This window comes from Lampris incognitus, chromosome 1 (genome assembly GCF_029633865.1).
Source record: "Lampris incognitus isolate fLamInc1 chromosome 1, fLamInc1.hap2, whole genome shotgun sequence".
Classification (NCBI taxonomy): domain Eukaryota; kingdom Metazoa; phylum Chordata; class Actinopteri; order Lampriformes; family Lampridae; genus Lampris; species Lampris incognitus.
The window spans coordinates 131,694,869-131,713,925 of record NC_079211.1 but is presented as its reverse complement, the minus strand read 5'-3'; the positions used below and the strand labels follow the sequence as shown (position 1 = coordinate 131,713,925).

The window sequence follows — 19,057 nt, the reverse complement described above, 5'->3', positions numbered from 1 at the left end:
CACGATTCCCCACATCATAGTTCCTTTCAGCTGGGGAGAGACGGCGAGACAGGAAGGCACAGGGGTGTGTCTTGCCATCCTCACTGGAGTGCTGAGAAAGGACCGCCCCCACCCCAATCTCAGAGGCGTCCACTTCTACAACGAACTGCTTGGTTGGGTCTGGCTGGATGAGGATAGAAGCTGTGGTGAAGCGGTGCTTGAGGGCTTGGAAAGCTGCCTCTGCTACAGGGGTCCACAGGAACTGTCTGAAGGTGGAGGTAAGAGCGGTTAGTGGGGCCGCAACGTGGCTGTAATTGCGGATGAACCGTCTGTAGAAGTTGGCAAACCAGAGGAACCTCTGAAGCTGCTTACAGCTGGTCGGGCTTGGCCACTCAAGAACCGCTCTGACCTTGGCGGGGTCCATTCTCACCTGCCCATCAGCCACGATGTAGCCCAGGAAGGTGACTGAAGGGGCATGGAATTCGCACTTCTCAGCTTTTACAAAAAGGCGGTTCTCCAGAAGCCGTTGAAGGACTTGGCGGACGTGCATGACATGCTCTGACAGGTCTCTGGAAAAAATCACACATTCATTCATTCATTCCTAGGGACAATTTAGTACAGCCAATTCACCTGACTTATGTCCTTGGACTGTGGGAGGAAACCGGAGCCCCCGGAGAAAACCCACGCAGACACAGGGAGAACATTCAAACTCCACATAGAGGATGACCCGGAATGACCCACCAAGTTTGGACAACCCCGAGTTCGAAACTAGGACCTTCTTGCTGTGAGGCGACCGTGTTAACTACTGCGCCACCGTGCCGCCGAAAACTTCAAATCTCACCTACTGAAAGTCACACGTGGGGTCCCCCAGAGCTCAGTGTTGAGACCATTACTGTTTATTCTCCACATAAACAATATTTGTTAGCCCTACTTTTGTCGGAAGTTTTCTTGTCAGGGACTTGAGCACATAAAGCAAGCTGACTTGTTTCCAAAACATAAAAGTATAATTAAAAATTAAACATATTGTAGCGAATTCAGGGGACAATGCAACCACAGGAACTGCCGCGGCCGTGAAGCGAACCTGTATCGCCCGCACCGTAGGAGACATCGCTAACCGCTGGACTAAAGGGTCAGACCCGCCAGCCAGCGTGTCTACTTTATCTATGTATGTGCATGTTACAGTATCCTCCTCCTTCGGGAAGCGCGTCCACGCGCTTAAGCATATCAGCTCCTTCACGCCTCAGGGCGCATACGCTTCCGATGGCCTTACGGTCGCTCCATCCCACTTCTGACACCAATGCAGCGAATTCGGGGGACAACGCAACCACAGGAACTGCAGCGGCCGGGAAGCGAACCCGTATCGCCCGCACCGCAGGAGACATCGCTAACCGCTCGACTAAAGGGTCAGACTCGCCAGCCAGCGGCCAGCGTGCCTTCTTTATCCATGCACGTTACAATATATATGAGGCACAACTGTAATCGATCTTAAATTTGTGAGAAAAACCGAAATCGGTCCTCAGCGAGAACTGTCGCCATCAAGGCCGGGTTTCCGCCCGCCCCACAACCAGCCACATTTACTCAAGTTCCTGTGAGTCATCAAGCCACCCCCACTCACCCTCTTCCCATGCAACAAGCTCCATTCACCCAAACTCCTACCACTCAGTTAGCCACATGCACTACCTTTCATGAAGCTTCCAATGACATTGTGAGAACACTTGCTGAAGCAATCACAGCCAATCGGATTCCAGTCCTAGAACCTGCTGTCTTCGTAGGCGATCCTCTCAAGTATAATGATTGGAAGCTCTCTCTGGACTTTGATTGATCGCAAGAACTTATCGACTAAAGAAAAACTCTTCTTCCTGCGCAAGTATGTGGGTGGCCCAGCCAAGAGAGCTATTAAAGGACATTTCCTAGTAGGAACAGAAACTGCTTACAGTGCCGGCTTGGACATGTAGTGATATAACGCCATGTATATCCACTGGAACTACACTAGGTGTTATGTACTACCCGGACTGTTATTATGGTTACACCACTACCATGTATGGTTATTACGCCTGCCTACTGAGCCACGATTAAACCTGAGTTCTATAACCCGGTGTGGTCATTGATCCTCGACCAATACTACCCCAAGTATTACTTCATGGTGGCAGCGGTAAAGTACTCTCTATGAAGAATTAAGATAGACTGATAAAATTATCCGTGGATAATTTCTGTCATCATTCAAGCAAGAGTGCGCCGGAGCTGAGCTAGCCGCAAAGCTAACTAGCTAGCTAGTAATAGGAGACGTCATGGCATCGCATCTACCGACGATGAATTGGTCCGACCCGGACCTGGGTGAGGCAATTTCACTGTATAAACAGAAAATGACTCTGTATTTAGAAGATGAAGAGATAAATGGCGCAGCTAAACAAGTTAGGAAAATATGTCGTGGAATCGGAGATGAAGGATTAAAAAGACTGAACGCCAGTGGTCTCACTGATGATGAAAAGAAAAAGCCTGCCAAACTATGGGACTTCTTTGAAAAACAGCTAAAGTTGAACGTAAATTTCAGAATCCATAGACTGCAACTGATGCAACACAGACAGAAACCAGATGAGAATATTGATGATTTTGTGACCAGAGCCAGAACACTAGCACAGAAATGTCAGTTTTCAGACGAAGAGCTTAACGAGCGTATGATTGAGCTTATTATTGCGAGCACTCCCCATGATGCCCTGAGGAATGATCTATACAGCAAACCAAAAGGATATTCCTTAGCAGAGGTTCTGGCCGAGGGACGAAAATATGAAGCCCTGACAGCAGGCAATGAACAGTTAGACAAACTTAGCCTGTCATACAATGAGAGAATCCACGCTGTGGACAGGGACCGCATATGTCGTAACTGTGGGAGAAGCCACAAACCACGTCGATGTCCTGCATATGATGATGAATGCAATGCGTGTGGTGCAAAAGGTCACTGGGAGCGGTGCTGCAGGAAGGCCAAACGAGAGTGCCAGGAACACTCCAGCCAGAGCAGGAGCGGGGGAAGTAAGTCCCACACACCACAAGACAAACAGCACAAGCGCAAAACCTATATAGACAAAAGCAACAGAGCAGGACTCGCATACATGCTGTAGAGAGTAGCAGTGAAACAGACAGTGAGAACGAAAGTACTTACCAGAAACAGTTCCACTCCATAACTATCAGTGAAAAGTGCATGCATAGCATAGACAGCAAGCTGACCAGAGAGGAGGCGTACACAGTCCTGAAGGTGACACCACCTGACCTACCTGGTCGTGGATACACACTACGTCTGAAGATAGACACAGGTGCGTCAGGCAACACACTCCCATTGCGTACCTTCAAGCAGATGTACGGTGAAAATGCATGCACCCAGAAATGACTGAAAAAAACCAACAGGAGGCTATCTGCATACAGTGGTCACGCCATCCCCTGCCTAGGCACCATTGACATTCCATGCCAGTACAAAGAATCCAAATGGATCAATGCAAAGTTCTATGTTGTAGACGTACCAGGGCCAGCCATAGTTGGGCTGCCAACATGTGAACTGTTAAACCTAGTGACTGTCAATGTAGATGCAGTGACCGAGAAAGGACACGCAAACCAGAAAAAAGTCAACACAAGACAGACAAAACCCAAAATGACCATATCTAACGGTGCAGACCTAAAGAGAGCATACCCAGACCAGTTTGACAAAATTGGCAACTTCAGTGGAAAGGCCAAGCTCTTCCTGAAAAAGGATGCTGAACCATTCATAGACCCACCACGTAAGTGCAGCATTCACATCAAAGACAAACTGAAAGATGAACTGAATAACCTAGTCGAACAAGATGTGCTAAGAAAAGTAGAACAGCACACAGACTGGTGCTCGAGTCTGGCATACAGCACAAAGAAAGACGGTTCCCTTCGCATATGCTTAGACCCCCAAAAGCTTAATGCCAGCCTTAGGAGATGCCCACACAAGATTCCTACTGTGGAGGAACTGAACCCGAAGTTTGCAAATGCAAAAATATTCAGCAAACTTGACGCAAAAGCTGGATATTGGTCAATACACCTAGAGGAAGAGTCACAACTGCTAACCACGTTCCGAACTCCATTTGGTAGATACTGCTGGAAACGTTTGCCATTTTGTCTCAGTGTCTCTCAAGATCTCTTCCAGGCAAAGATGGACCAAATCCTGGAGGGGCTCGACGGTGTCGTCAGCATAGCCGATGATATCGCAGTCTACGGAGCAAGCGAAGAGGAGCATGACAGGAATCTGACCAACCTGATGGAGAGAGCAGCCAAGACAGGTATTGTGTTCAACAGTGACAAGTGCACAATCAAACAGACAAGCATCTCATTCTTTGGCAACCTGTACACAGACAAAGGTATCAAACCTGACCCAGCCAAAATCAGGGACATCCAGAAAATGCCGACACCCCAGAACAAAGATGAACTGAGCAGATTCTTGGGGATGCTGACCTACCTGTCACCCTACATCCCAAAGTTCGCAGACAAAGCACACACACTGAGGGTGCTGCTGAAAAGTGACGTGCCTTGGACATGGGACACTGACCACCAAAAGAGCTTTGAGGACCTGAAATCAGTTATCAACGAACATGACTGCCTGAAGTACTATGATCCAAGCACACCTCTGACACTTGAGGTCGATGCATCACAGAAAGGACTGGGCGTGGCATTAGTGCAGAACAAAAGACCCATAGCTTTTGGCTCAAAGACACTGGACGACTGCCAATCCAGGTACAGCAACATAGAGCGAGAAATGCTGGCCATAGTCTATGGAATGCAGCGATACCATACCTACCTGTATGGGAAGTCATTCATTGTAGTTACAGACCACAAACCCCTCGTTACCATATGCACAAAGCCACTGCATGCCGCCCCGCCACGGCTTCAGCGAATGCTGATAAAAACACAAGGATACAACTACGAGGTCACGTATCGACCAGGAAACCAGATGGTCCTGGCAGACACACTCAGCCGACTACCCAACCCTGAGAACAACAGCAACATCGAGCTGGACGAGCGCATTGATGGAATAGAGGCAGAAGTCGACTTCTCTCCCGAGAAACAGGACGCACTCCGCACTCCGCACGGAAACCACCAGCGACCCCAGACTCAATGCACTGAAAGAGCTGATCCACCAGGGATGGCCAGACAACATCAAAGCTCTACCAAGACAACTACGTGAGTACTGGTCATTCAGAGATGAGCTTGCAGTTGAAGCAGGAGTCATATTCAAAGGCAGACAGGTGCTCATCCCAGACTCCATGACTGATTCTATACTCAAACAGCTGCATGTAGGACACCAGGGCATCGAAAAGACACGGCGACTGGCGAGAGAAAGTGTCTACTGGATCAGAATGAACGATGACATCGAAAGAGTCTGCAGGTCATGTAGCGTATGCGTGGAACATCAGGATGCAAATCCAAAGCAACCTCTCAACCCACACAACACACCGTCAAAACCATGGCAATCCCTAGCTTCTGATCTATTCGAGATCGATGGACATCAGTATTTACTGATTGTGGACAGATATTCTAAGTTCCCTCTAGTGGATGAAATGCCCATGCCTGTGTCCAGCCGGGCAGTTGCACAAAAAATGGAAATGTACATGTCTCTTTTTGGAAGGCCTGAAGAGATACTTACAGATAATGGACCCCAGTACACAGGGCATGCGTTCCAGAAATTCACGGCTGACTGGGGAATCAGGCATGTGACAAGCTCACCCCACTATCCAAAAAGCAATGGATTCATTGAGAGGCATGTGCGACACATCAAATCCATTGTAAAGAAAACCATGAGACAAGGAGGTAACATACAAGTGGCCTTACTACAGGTCAGAGCAACACCCATCGACAGTAAACTACCATCACCAGCAGAACTGATCTTCGGAAGGCCGGTCACCACCCTGCTGCCGAGTCGAGGGGACCCAGGCAAGGAGGAAAACCGACTCCACCTGGAGCAGAGAACAGCAAACATGAAGGAACATCATGACCGTAGCAGCGGCTGAGAACTACCTCCACTCGGTCCCGGACAGCACGTATCTGTCCTAAACAAGGAAAAAGGGACTTGGTATCCAGCCACCGTCGTACAAAAGTGCGATGAGCCAAGGAGCTACATTGTGCAAACATCAAATGGGAACAAACTCAGACGTGGCAGGAGCCACCTGCGGGAAATTCACCACCCCCATGCACTGAGGAGCGCAAGAACCCGCTTCACAGAACCTCAACGGGACACTCATGCAGCTGGAACTTCTTCCAGCCAAACCTGTGAAACACACAAGACAGTACGCACAAGATATGGAAGAGCTGTTTCCAAACCAGCTCACTACAAGGACTATGAGTAGAGACAATCACACACAAAAGGAGGGCTCTGAATATGTTTATTGTTTTTTGAGATGGACAATTCTGAGTGTGTTGTCAAAAAAAAAAAAAGAGAAGGCAACCTCTGTGTAATGAAAAAATTGGAAACTAAACAGGGGGGATGTAGTGATATAACGCCATGTATATCCACTGGAACTACACTAGGTGTTATGTACTACCCGGACTGTTATTATGGTTACACCACTACCATGTATGGTTATTACGTCTGCCTACTGAGCCACGATTAAACCTGAGTTCTATAACCCGGTGTGGTCATTGATACTCGACCAATACTACCCCAAGTATTACTTCAGGACATACTTGACATATGCGGACATAAATAATGCCAAGACATGTAGGTCAGGTGACTCGGCTTTACTAAATTGTCACTGTGTGTATGTGTGTATGTGTGTCGGCCCTGTGATGGCCTAGCGGCCCCTTTCCAGTGTCTCCCTGCCTGCCACCCGATGACTGCTGGGACAGGCTCCAGCATCCCCACGACCCTGAGAGCAGGATAAGCGGTTTGGATAATGGATGCATGGAAATAATGCCAAAAACAGTCAGATTTGCCGGGGAAATTACGTCATGTTCGGCATCGGGGATGCTCGGTCTTCTTCGGACCGCAAGTCATTTTGGGTATGGAGGCCCAGCAAGGACGCAACAGCTCCCGGGTGGAGGCAACCCGTAACTGTGACTACATTGAAAATGGCTTCCCCTGTTGGATGTGAGCATTACGTGCGCAGCTGCTTGTTGAAAGTGAGACGTTTTAACATTTTGCAGGACACGTTTAACTTAAGTCATGACACTTTATCCGTTATGTATTCTACATTGTAGCTCAACTGGCCTGTCAAAAGCGTGACAGTCAACAAACGTTAGCAACCACAAATAGCTAACATTAGTTGTTGAAAGTACTAGTTAGCAAAGGACTTAGCTAGCTAGCACACGTCTGCGTCAGTGAATTTAATTCTGTGAAGCGGCATGTCAGCTTGCCAGTCATTAGAAAATGATACGGATGCCTTTAGTTATATTAAATCAAGAGTTGCCGGTCCGACGGCGAGCTTGCAGTCAGTCTATCGGCTTCTCTCGCTAACCAAGCGTTAACTACTTATCTTACGTCACTATGCTAATTTAACCGCCTTAACGACACTGTGCTGTTATCATTATGCATGTAAAGATAGTAATTAACTGCAATGTTAACGGAAAGGGTTAATATGGTGGGTTAACTGCCACAGCCAAGCTCATACTCTGCAGCAAGCAAAACACAGCTCAGAAAGTCGCGAAATCGACTGTATTTCCATATGCCCATTGCCTTATTTCGTTAAATTCTTCAAGGCTCCTTGCTGTGGCAAACTGTATGTCTGTCGACTGTGCCACGATGCAGAGGAGAACCATCAGATGGACCGCTTCAAGGTCAAAGAGGTGCAATGCTCCGACTGTCAGACCCTGCAACAGGTAAATAATGTCAGAGGAAATAGCTGGCAAGCAGCCAGTATCTGTTTAATTCCTTCATCTCAATGAGCCATGCAACATCAAATCAATGATGACAAACTTTGGTAAGTTGACACCCCCCCCCCCCCATGAGGTATTGCAGTGAGTTTTTGTCCCTGCTTGATCATCCTAACAGAAAATGAAACTATTTCAGACATTTTGGTCAAGTGCGCAAAGTTTGTTGTTTGATAGACTGCTGAATAAATAATTGTATCTTCTAGGCACAGCAGACTTGCCAGCAGTGTCATGTGCAGTTCGGGGAGTATTACTGTGATATCTGCCACTTATTTGACAGGGATAAGAGTCAGTACCACTGCCAGCCCTGTGGGATATGCAGGTGAGCAATAGATGTAGTACAACTTGTGAATGGGTTACAATGCTGATACGAAAAATATGGTTGAATATTAATGTACCATGTGTATTTTCTTCATTTTTAAATGATATACACTACCGTTCAAAAGTTTGGGATCACATTGAAATGTCCATATTTTTGAAGAAAAAGCACTGTACTTTTCAATGAAGATAACTTTAAACTAGTCTTAACTTTAAAGAAATACACTCTATACATTGCTAATGTGGTAAATGACTATTCTAGCTGCAAATGTCTGGTTTTTGGTGCAATATCTACATAGGTGTATAGAGGCCCATTTCAAGCAACTATCACTCCAGTGTTCTAATGGTACAATGTGTTTGCTCATTGGCTCAGAAGGCTAATTGATGATTAGAAAACCCTTGTGCAATCATGTTCACACATCTGAAAACAGTTTAGCTCGTTACAGAAGCTACAAAACTGACCTTCCTTTGAGCAGATTGAGTTTCTGGAGCATCACATTTGTGGGGTCAATTAAACGCTCAAAATGGCCAGAAAAAGAGAACTTTCATCTGAAACTCGACAGTCTATTCTTGTTCTTAGAAATGAAGGCTATTCCATGCGAGAAATTGCTAAGAAATTGAAGATTTCCTACACCGGTGTGTACTACTCCCTTCAGAGGACAGCACAAACAGGCTCTAACCAGAGTAGAAAAAGAAGTGGGAGGCCGCGTTGCACAACTGAGCAAGAAGATAAGTACATTAGAGTCTCTAGTTTGAGAAACAGACGCCTCACAGGTCCCCAACTGGCATCTTCATTAAATAGTACCCGCAAAACACCAGTGTCAACATCTACAGTGAAGAGGCGGCTGCGGGATTCTGGGCTTCAGGGCAGAGTGGCAAAGAAAAAGCCATATCTGAGACTGACCAATAAAAGAAAAAGATTAAGATGGGCAAAAGAACACAGACATTGGACAGAGGAAGACTGGAAAAAGTGTTGTGGACGGATGAATCCAAGTTTGAGGTGTTTGGATCACAAAGAAGAACGTTTGTGAGACGCAGAACAAATGAAAAGATGCTGGAAGAATGCCTGACGCCATCTGTTAAGCATGGTGGAGGTAATGTGATGGTCTGGGGTTGCTTTGGTGCTGGTAAGGTGGGAGATTTGTACAGGGTAAAAGGGATTCTGAATAAGGAAGGCTATCACTCCATTTTGCAACGCCATGCCATACCCAGTGGACAGCGCTTGATTGGAGCCAATTTCATCCTACAACAGGACAATGACCCTAAACACACCTCCAAATTGTGCAAGAACTATTTAGAGCAGAAGCAGGCAGCTGGTATTCTATCGGTAATGGAGGGGCCAGCGCAGTCACCAGATCTGAACCCCATTGAGGTGTTGTGGGAGCAGCTTGACCGTATGGTACGCAAGAAGTGCCCATCCAACCAATCCAACTTGTGGGAGCTGCTTCTGGAAGCGTGGGGTGCAATTTCTCCAGATTACCTCAACAAATTAACAGCTAGAATGCCAAAGGTCTGCAATGCTGTAATTGCTGCAAATGGAGGATTCTTTGACGAAAGCAAAGTTTGATGTAAAAAAAATCTTATTTCAAATACAAATCATTATTTCTAACCTTGTCAATGTCTTGACTCTATTTTCTATTCATTTCACAACATATGGTGGTGAATAAGTGTGACTTTTCATGGAAAACACAAAATTGTTTGGGTGATCCCAAACTTTTGAACGGTAGTGTACGTATTAACATTTGACTGTGAGAGGAAACCAGAGCAGACACAGGGAGAACATGCAAACTCCACACAGAGAATGACTCAGGACAATCCCCAAGGTTGGACAACCCCGGAGCACAAACCCAGGACCTTCCTGCTGTGAGGCAACCGCACTAACCACTGCGCCACCATGCTGTCTTGCATGTTCTCCCCGTGGGTTTCCTCCGGGGGCTCCGGTTTCCTCCCACAGTCCACAGACATGTAGGTCAGGTGAATCGTCTGTACTAAATTGTCCCTAGGTATGAATGTGTGTGTGTGTGTGTGTGTGTGTGTGTGTGTGTGTGTGTGTGTGTTGGCCCTGTGATGGCCTGGCGGCCTATCCAGGGTGTCTCTCTGCCTGCCGCCCAATGACTGCTGGGATAGGCTCCAGCATCCCCGCAACCCTGAGAGCAGGATAAGCGGTTCGGATAATGGATGGATGGATGGATATTAACATTTGCCCATATTGTTTTTGCAATAAAAGCTACACAAGATATGTTCATGACATTTTCATCTCGTGTAAACAGTGTAGTTTTTCTTTTGTCTTGTTTGATCATTAAGTAATTTTACTAAATTGTGAGCTGCTGTTGATTTTGAGGTGTTGCTGCAGTGTTTTGGAAAACTTCACAAACTATTATATTGGCATGTCTGCTTCTAACATGCTTTTACATTTTACCCATAAAGTAATGTGTATTGCTTGAGATAGCCCAGGTGACCACTGTAATGATAATGGTTTGTGACCAACACAGGATTGGGCCGAGGAAGAAGTATTTTCATTGTGAAAAATGCAATCTCTGCTTAGCCAGTGATCTGAGGGGAAAACACAAGGTAAATGTTTTTCTTTCCTGTTATGATCTGTGTCATTTCCGCCCTCTTTTTATTGTTCATTTTACCAATACCGTTTTATTTGTTTCAGTGTGTTGAAAATGTTTCAAGGCAAAACTGCCCAGTGTGTATGGAGGTAAGCACAATGTGATGAGATAACCAAGTGATTGTTTGATTCTCCATCCATGTTTTATTTAACACTGATACTTTGTTGTATCATTTTCCTAACAATTCAGGACATCCACACTTCCAGAATAGGAGCTCATGTTCTTCCTTGTGGCCATCTTCTACATAGGTATGACTTACAATTCTTATTTGTGAGTGCACTGCTGGACAAAGTGGTCAACATATCACACATTTTCTTCATTTTTACTGGTGTGATGATGTTTAACATGACCTTTTTTCTCTGCCAAATATATCTTATTTAAATGTAGGGTTTCAAGCCTGTTGTTTAAGCAACCAATTAATGTTTTAGCACTTTTTCTTCCTTCAGGACATGTTTTGATGACATGGTCAGAACTGGGTAAGTAAGTTTCAAAATATCTATTCAGATGATATATTAGCTATTAAGATTTTTGCCCATTTTGTGTAAAATTATATTACTATTTGAGGGTAATGGGTAACTTAAAGGGAAATTTCACCAATGGTTTTGTGTGCGCACAGTCAGTCCTGATGAGTGATGTAGTCAACTGAAGCAATAAAGTCCTCACTGTGTGCTATATTGGCAGACAGCACATCCGTGTACTAGAATGCAAGCTTCTGTATCATCGTCTATAAAATCCTCTGCACAAGTGTTGTGGGACGTCATTTCCACCATCGGAAATGTACCTTAAGCGAGAGAATGATGTGTTTTTTGAACAGTGTGTTTAGAGTATTGGAAATCCTGCTAGGCTGTAGTTTTGCCAGCCACCAAATGATTACATTACATTACATTACAGTCATTTAGCAGTCATTAAGTTGCTTTTATCCAAAGCAACTTGCAATAAGTGCATTTAACGTAGGAAATCGGGAGAACTACTAGTCATCAGAGGTCATAAGTGCATCTTCTCTCTAAACAAGCATCTAACAGCAAAACCAGTGTTAAAGTAAAAGCGCAAGAAAGAGATTTCTTTTTAAATGAGCGAATACAATAAGTGCTAAGAGCAAGTAACAGGGTAGTAGTTCTTGAAGAGGTGGGTTTTCAACCTGCGCCGAAAGATGGGCAGTGACTCCGCTGTCCTGACATCAGTGGGGAGTCATTCCACCAGTGTGGAGCCAAGACAGAAAACAGCCGTGACCGGGTCAATCGGCAGCAGGGGCCTCTGAGCAATGGGGCAACCAGGCGTTCCGAGGCAGCAGAGCGAAGTGGTCGGGCGGGGGTGTAGGGCTTGACCCTGGCCTGGAGATAGGAAGGAGCTGTTCCTTTCACTGCACTGTAGGCTAGCACCAGAGTCTTAAACTGGATGTGAGCAGCTACTGGGAGCCAGTGTAGGGACATGAGAAGGGGAGTTGTGTTGGAGAACTTAGGGCGGTTGAACACCAGACGAGCTGCAGCTTTCTTTTTTATTTTTTTTTTTATTTCTGATTTTTCCCTTTTTTCTCCCAATTTAGTGGCCAATTGATCCCTATTTTAATTCAACCACCCACCCTCGTATTGCATGCGTTCGCCAACTGCATCTCTCCGGCCGGCAGTCTCGAAGGAAAGCGCCTCCCCACTTTCGTGACAAGGCGAATCCAAGCCGAACCACTGTTTTTCCGACACACACAGAGACGCATTCACATGACGAACACAAGCCGACTCCGCCCCCCTCCCGAAGACAGCATTGCCAATGATTGCTGCTTCATCGAGTCCGGCCATAGTCGGATCTGACGAGACCGGGGCGCGAACCCCAGTCCCCAGTGGGCAACTGCATCGACACCAAGCCGATGCTTAGACCGCTACGCCACCGCGGACGTCGCGAGCTGCAGCTTTCTGAACAAGCTCCAGAAGTCCGATGGCCGATGGCGGGGCGCCAGCAAGGAGGGAGTTGCCGTAGTCCAGCTGGGAGATGACCAGAGCCTGGATGAGCACCCGTGCCGTCTTGTCGGTGAGGAATGGGCGAATCCTGCTGATGTTATAGAGGAAAAATCTGCAGGAGCGAGCAACTGATGCAACGTTTGAAGCAAAAGTGGTCATCCAGGATCACACCCAGATTCCTCGCAGTCCGAGTTGGCGTCACCACAGCGTTGTCAATGGTGATGGCCAGGTCTTGGTGTGGGCAACCTTTTCCCGGGAGGAACATCAGCTCTGTCTTGTCCAGATTGAGCTTTAGGTGGTGTGTCGCCATCCACTCCGATATGTTAATCAAGCAAGCAGCAATGCGTGTCTCTACTTGTGTGTCAAGAGGGAGGAAAGGACAAGATCAGCTGGGTGTCATCAGCATAACAATGGTAAAAGAAGTCATGCGAGTGAATAACAGAACCCAGGGATGTCGTGTACAGGGAGAAAAGGAGAGGACCTAGAACCGAACCTTGTGGAATGCCTGTAGTCAGTCTGCAAGGCTCTGACACAGATCCCCTCCATGTCACCTGGTAGGAGCGACACGTTAGGTAGGATGCAAACATTGAGAGTGCAGAGCCTGTGACACCCAGCCCCTCGAGGGTAGAGAGGAGGATCTGGTGGTTCACTGTGTCAAATGCAGCTGACAGGTCCAGGAGTATCAGGACAGAGGAGAGTTTGCTCTTGCAGCGTGCAGCGATTCTGTCACTGCAAGGAGGGCCGTCTCTGTTGAGTGACCCACCTTGAACCCAGACTGGTTGGGGTTCAGGAGGTTGTTCTGGTGGAGGTACAAAGAAAGTAGGTTAAAGACAGCATGTTCGAGAGTTTTGGATAGAAAGGGTGGAAGGGAAACCAGTCTGTAGTTTTTGATGTCAGAGGGGTTAAGTGATGGTTTCTTGAGAAGGGAGGTGACTATAGCAGTCTTGAATGCAGATGGAAAGCATCCTGCCTGGAGGGAGGTGTTGATGAGGTGGGTTAGAAAGGGAAGGAGTTCAGGTGCTATAGACTGAAGAAGAGTGATGAGGTTGAGCACCTCATCAGGGGAGAGGGGAGCGAGGTGGGATAGGGTGGGACGTGTAGAGGTGATGATGTCATGATACATCACTCAGTGGCTGGAAAAATATTGTTTCACTGCCGCCCCAGAGATGCAAGTGATCAGGAATAACTGCGTCGCTGATAGACGGGTTGAAAATTGGTGAAATTTCTCTGTAAGTCTTTTTTGGCAAAATTGTTGTTTGTAATCTCTCTTAACAGGGTAAGGTCAATAGCATGATTTTAGCCAATTTGCGTTGCTCATATCAGTCAGTTATTTTGGTGTAAAAATAGTGTGGACTGTGGTGATCCTGCCAAACACCCATGTGAATGTGTTACACACCATTGTTTCTAAAAGATTACAAAAACACCTAACACATTGCTACGTGAAAACATCCCTTTCTACTCTAGTCCACTGCAACCTTAGAATCAAGATGCCAGATGATAATTATTATTTGCTTGAAACACCATATGATAATCTAGATAGGCTCTAAATGACCTAAGGATATCATTGTGAAAAGTACAGTCCATAACTGATGCACACAGCGGCTGTCAGCCCCATTTCTGCCACTTTTGGTCAAACTTTGTAAATGCTGTTTGCTTTATTACTTGCATGTGAGAAAACCAGCCAATGTTGCATCACTTTTAATTTTTATTTGAGGCTTTCATTTGTCTCAATTTCTCCAAACAAATTCACAATGTTGAATGGATGGCAAGATATGTCGTGTTTGTTGTCAGTAGTGCACTTATATTGTCGCAGTATTCCACATAGCCTTGGCGATGCATACTATTATGAATTGTACCATTTAATCTTTTTATTACAATCATAATTTCAAGCAGAATTTTTACCGGGTAATCATAGAAATTACATGCAGGAAAACATTTCTTTCATTGAGAAGTGATGATTACCAATCACCAGACCTCTGCTTTGCTAATGTCATCTGGAGAGGGGTCAGTATAGAACTCTAAATGAAGCCCTTGTCCTAAGTGGTATTCTTCTATCTTTCTCTCAGGGCATATCGCTGTCCTCTTTGTATGCACTCCGCCTTTAACATGAAGGATAACTGGGATCAGATAGACAAAGAGATTGCCCAGTCACCAATGCCCACTGAATACCAGGATGCTACTGTAAAGGTAGGATGCCAAAATCAGTTCAAAGATTTCAACTCCTAAAATTTTAGCCTCAGATAACACACTAATCATATGCACTATAGGCCATATTCTTCTTTTATCCCTCCAACTCCTTGTTTGTTAAAAGTGATTATAGGCATTTGTGACACCATGTCACCACTAGTTATGTAGACAGGCAATGCTTTCAGTCAGTGTTGGGTTACTTTGCTCCCAAACATTGATAGATTATGAAGGTAAACAAGCATGTATTCCTGTGGAAAGACGACAATTTCAAGTGTCACCTCTTTCCAGGATCAACCAGTATTTCAAGACACATAAACTACTCTAACCTGAAGTTTCTGTTAATTTCTGTAGTGATCCAATAAGTAAACACAGGGCAAGTTTTAAAGGTGTATTTATACTCTAACCTACAGTTTCAGTTAATTTCTTTAGTGATCCAATAAGTAAACACAGGGCAAGTTTAAAAGGTGTATTTATATTTATTTATTTACTTCAAACATTAATTTGAGTGTATGTTGTTCTTTTCAACCAGATGACTGAAACGTTAACTACCCACTGAAATCTACATGCTCGTCTAATAATTGAAATCCGATAAAAGTTATCAGATTACTTATCCCAATACATCTAACTTTTGCTTGGTTGTAGATTATTTGTAATGACTGCCAAGCCCATTGCACAGTGTCTTTCCATGTGCTGGGTATGAAGTGCAGTAGCTGCGGATCTTACAACACAGCCCAAGATGGTGGGCTTATGCAGCAGCCTCAACAACAGCATCAGGAACCTCAACAACCGGAACCAGATCTGGACACTGAGACCGAGGCAGAAACAGACACTGAGCCAGAGCAGCAACCTTAGCCTGAGAGACCTGAGCTACCTTAGGATGCACACCATCCCCACAGCTACATTTAGATTTTTAAGCATGTTGCTGGAATGCTTTTTCAGATTGACTTCATTTGAATGTTGAAATTCTTAGTCTGCCAGCATTAAATTAAACCATAAATAAGAAGTATCAGAATCAGAGCCATAGCATTCAGATTTGAGATAGAAAAACAAATCCACAACCACAGGCACCCAAGGTTTCTTTAAAACGTCAATCATCTCCTGTTTACAGATACCTTAAAGGGAAGGATCAGGAATTATGGAAGCCCAAATCATTGATCTTTCATCAAGCCCCTCAATTGCACACCAAAGGACTCTGACTGGAGCTCTTGTTTGTGAGAAAAGGGGAATAGCCGTTAACTTATCCTTTGAATAGTAATAGTTAAATTGAATAGACTGAACTGAGGCATTTTCTCTAAAAATAAAGCACATTCTCTTTCATCAAACATTTGTGTTTCACTGCTACTGCTCATCAGCCAATTCAAGGAAATGAGATGACTTGCATATCCCCATTGATTGAATTGCTTTAAATCAATGGGGATATGCTTGAATTGCTTTCAGTCAATGGGGATTTAGTCAACTGGTTAACGTTGTCGCCTGCGGTGTGGGAGACACGGGTTCGCGTCCTGGTTGTGGCGGTTCCCGAGCTGCCCCCTGAATTAACTGCATCCCTATTCCCCATTGGTGCCCCATCGGTGCACTTACAATGCATCAATCCATTGGTGCACTTACAAATGCACCAATCTGGTGCATTGTAAGTGAATAGGGATGCAGCGCTGCATCCCTGTATCCCTATTCACTTAAAATTAATTTGGGAACAGGAAACTGCAGCTATTGTCTCAAACCAAAATTCTTGTGTGAAAACCTTAACCTTTTTATATTCACTCCCTCGCTGTGGCAAAATATGGCCCAACCTGCTGCAATAGAAACAGGCTTTTGTCCATTAGTACAACTTGGGTGTGGGGAAACTAGTCAAACCCATTGTAATTTCAAGGTAATTAGCTGTGGTGTTCCAGCTGTTAACTAATAATGAGTTTTTTGACAAATACATTTTTTTGCCTGAACAAGACCTTTTACCTTACTGTTTAATTTAGTAGCTTAAATCTTAAAGGTGACTTTTTTTAAATGCTGTACTGTAGGGCAACTTAGATTAGTCTACTGGTGGTGTTTTGTTTTCATTATGGTTTTATGTTTGAAATTCAGAAACATCTGCAGAGCTCTGCAATACTGAAGTATTTTAGATAAACTGAAATGTCTTTTTTTTTTCATTTGCTGTGTAGATTTAATTTTTGGAGAGAGCTGCATTGGTCCTTTGTTAAACAAATGTCCATTTCTGAATCAGTTTCTTTGCCAATACAGATGGGAATTTTTGCCTACTTAATATTCTAAAGCTACACCCCTCATGACCTTTTTGGTTTTCTGAAAGTCATCTAAGGATGCTGTGGTGTTTGAGCACTCCACAGCCCAGACATTCATTCAAAATCAGTCCCCAGTGCCATAACATCAGCTCCTTCACCATCAAACTAAACACTGACAAAGCCTTGATTTTATCATTTGATCTTGTACCTGTTGGTAAAGGTCTTGGATGAGCATCTGTCATTTCTGCTTGCCAGCCATACCGACTTTGCTCCATCTTTAAGACTCAATTGTATGTCTTCTTTAATTTTGTTGAGAATGAAAAACATTACATGCTATCTTATTCCTGGGAAAGCCTTACCAGGAAGAAACCATTAAAATGAGCCACTGTAAAAGGGTTCATGGTTTGGCTTTAGAGCTACAGTCTGGATGATATATACATACATGGAATGTTGTAGTCACTAAAGCAGACAAATGTACCCGCTTTGGATAAAAACATCTGCTGAGTGAGACAATTAGGTTTGATGCAGCTGGTGTTGTGGCTAAGAAGCTGATATGACAGGCCAAGCGTGTAGAAGATCCTTACTTAAAGATAGTACAACGTCAACAGCTGGAACATATGGAGCCCCTGAGTGGTCAGGTCAATTTTCTGCTTGGCAGTTTTCTGCTGGGCAGATTTCTGTACCACCATAGAAGTAAAACAACCATCTTCAGGATTGTTGCTTAAACTGCAACGTTTAGCACCACAGCTAAAAAAAAAAAAACAACTTTCAGGAGAGGAAATGTGGAAAAAACAAGTATATGGAATTGCAATTTAGCCTGGTTGTGTTTATGGAAGTATCCCCAGATAAGTCTAACCCTTGTCTGTAAGATGAGTGTCGTTAATTATCGGGGGGGCGGGGTCATTTGTAATGCTTCTGCCTGCACTAGAAACATGACTTGGACCAAACCATTGACACACAGGGGAGGAACCAAAACCACAGTTAATGCAAAGTATGAAGGCGACAGGAAAATAATGGAGAAACAATTCCAAATTGTGCAGTGATAAAGCCAACATCAATAAAAGATAAAACAAATAACAGGTTTGATTTCTGTCTCTGGCTAGCTTCAAACACTATCTCCTCTAGGTGGACCTGGTTCAGGGGTTGCAATGTGGACAGTAAAACAAACAGGAACATCAGTCATGGCTTGTGTAGTTTCAGTTAGTACTGGTTTAGGAGAGGCTGCAGGTGGTGGCATTGGTTGGATGATATCTGGAGACGGGGGAGGAGTGGACCCTGAGGGGGATGTTTGGGGTGTGATGGGGGAGATTGGTGGTTGCGCTGTAGCAGTTCCATAAATATCAATGGAAGAATTGGTGTCTACTAGCACTGGGCTTTGTGAGCCCTCCAAATCAGGCAGAATAGGCACGCTATCAGCATCAAAGGAGTCCTGTAAAGGATAAGAATCTGGCATGTCTTGAGAAATGTTTGTGTCAAGAGAGGTTAGTGAAGGGTCACTATCTGGCATGAGTAGCAATGGATCAGTATCGGTGGAGGACTGTGGGTCCTCAGTCTCCGGCAGGGATGCAGTATTAACATCCAGTGAGTTTGAAGAGGATTCTAAAGAGGGTAGGAGGGCTGAGTTGGACTCTGGAGAGCCAGTCTCCTCCACGGCATTGGGCATGCTGTTGTCTATAAACATGGGCTCCAGGGTGGTCTGTGGTAGACCCGTATGAGTGTCAGTCTCCTCCGATGAATTGGACTCACTGGACTCGGATGACTCTGCACCCCCGTTGAGATAGACCTGTTTTTGTATCAACGGGTACTTATTTGAATATAGGCAATATTTTCACATTTTAAACTGCATCACATTACCAAGATTGGCTGTACAGTAAGAGCAACATACCGGTCTGGACAACGCCAT

At 45.0% G+C, this 19,057-nt stretch overlaps 1 protein-coding gene across 2 annotated transcripts; it reads left to right on the top strand.

The window, feature by feature from the left end:
- Positions 1-6,612: 6,612 nt before the first annotated feature.
- rchy1 (ring finger and CHY zinc finger domain containing 1) lies at positions 6,613-18,326 on the top strand. 2 transcript variants are annotated; one of them, XM_056285473.1, is made up of 9 exons: positions 6,613-7,072; positions 7,681-7,800; positions 8,058-8,173; positions 10,662-10,740; positions 10,829-10,873; positions 10,974-11,032; positions 11,231-11,260; positions 14,800-14,920; positions 15,563-18,326. In XM_056285473.1, exons 2-9 carry the CDS (start codon positions 7,744-7,746, stop codon positions 15,770-15,772), a joined length of 717 nt encoding a protein of 238 aa, XP_056141448.1. In that variant the 5' UTR covers positions 6,613-7,072; positions 7,681-7,743; the 3' UTR covers positions 15,773-18,326. The 2 variants fall into 2 exon arrangements, with proteins under 2 accessions (XP_056141448.1, XP_056141441.1); XM_056285466.1 differs by having other exon boundaries at positions 6,613-7,104.
- Positions 18,327-19,057: the final 731 nt, after the last annotated feature.

Bases quoted from the DNA above. Each gene is read 5' to 3' on its own strand.
- rchy1 (XM_056285466.1), top strand. From the start codon at position 6,883: ATGCATGGAAATAATGCCAAAAACAGTCAGATTTGCCGGGGAAATTAC. The intron at 10,741-10,828 runs GTAAATGTTTTT...TATTTGTTTCAG, and splicing joins ATCTGAGGGGAAAACACAAG to TGTGTTGAAAATGTTTCAAG. The intron at 11,261-14,799 runs GTAAGTAAGTTT...TCTTTCTCTCAG, and splicing joins GATGACATGGTCAGAACTGG to GGCATATCGCTGTCCTCTTT.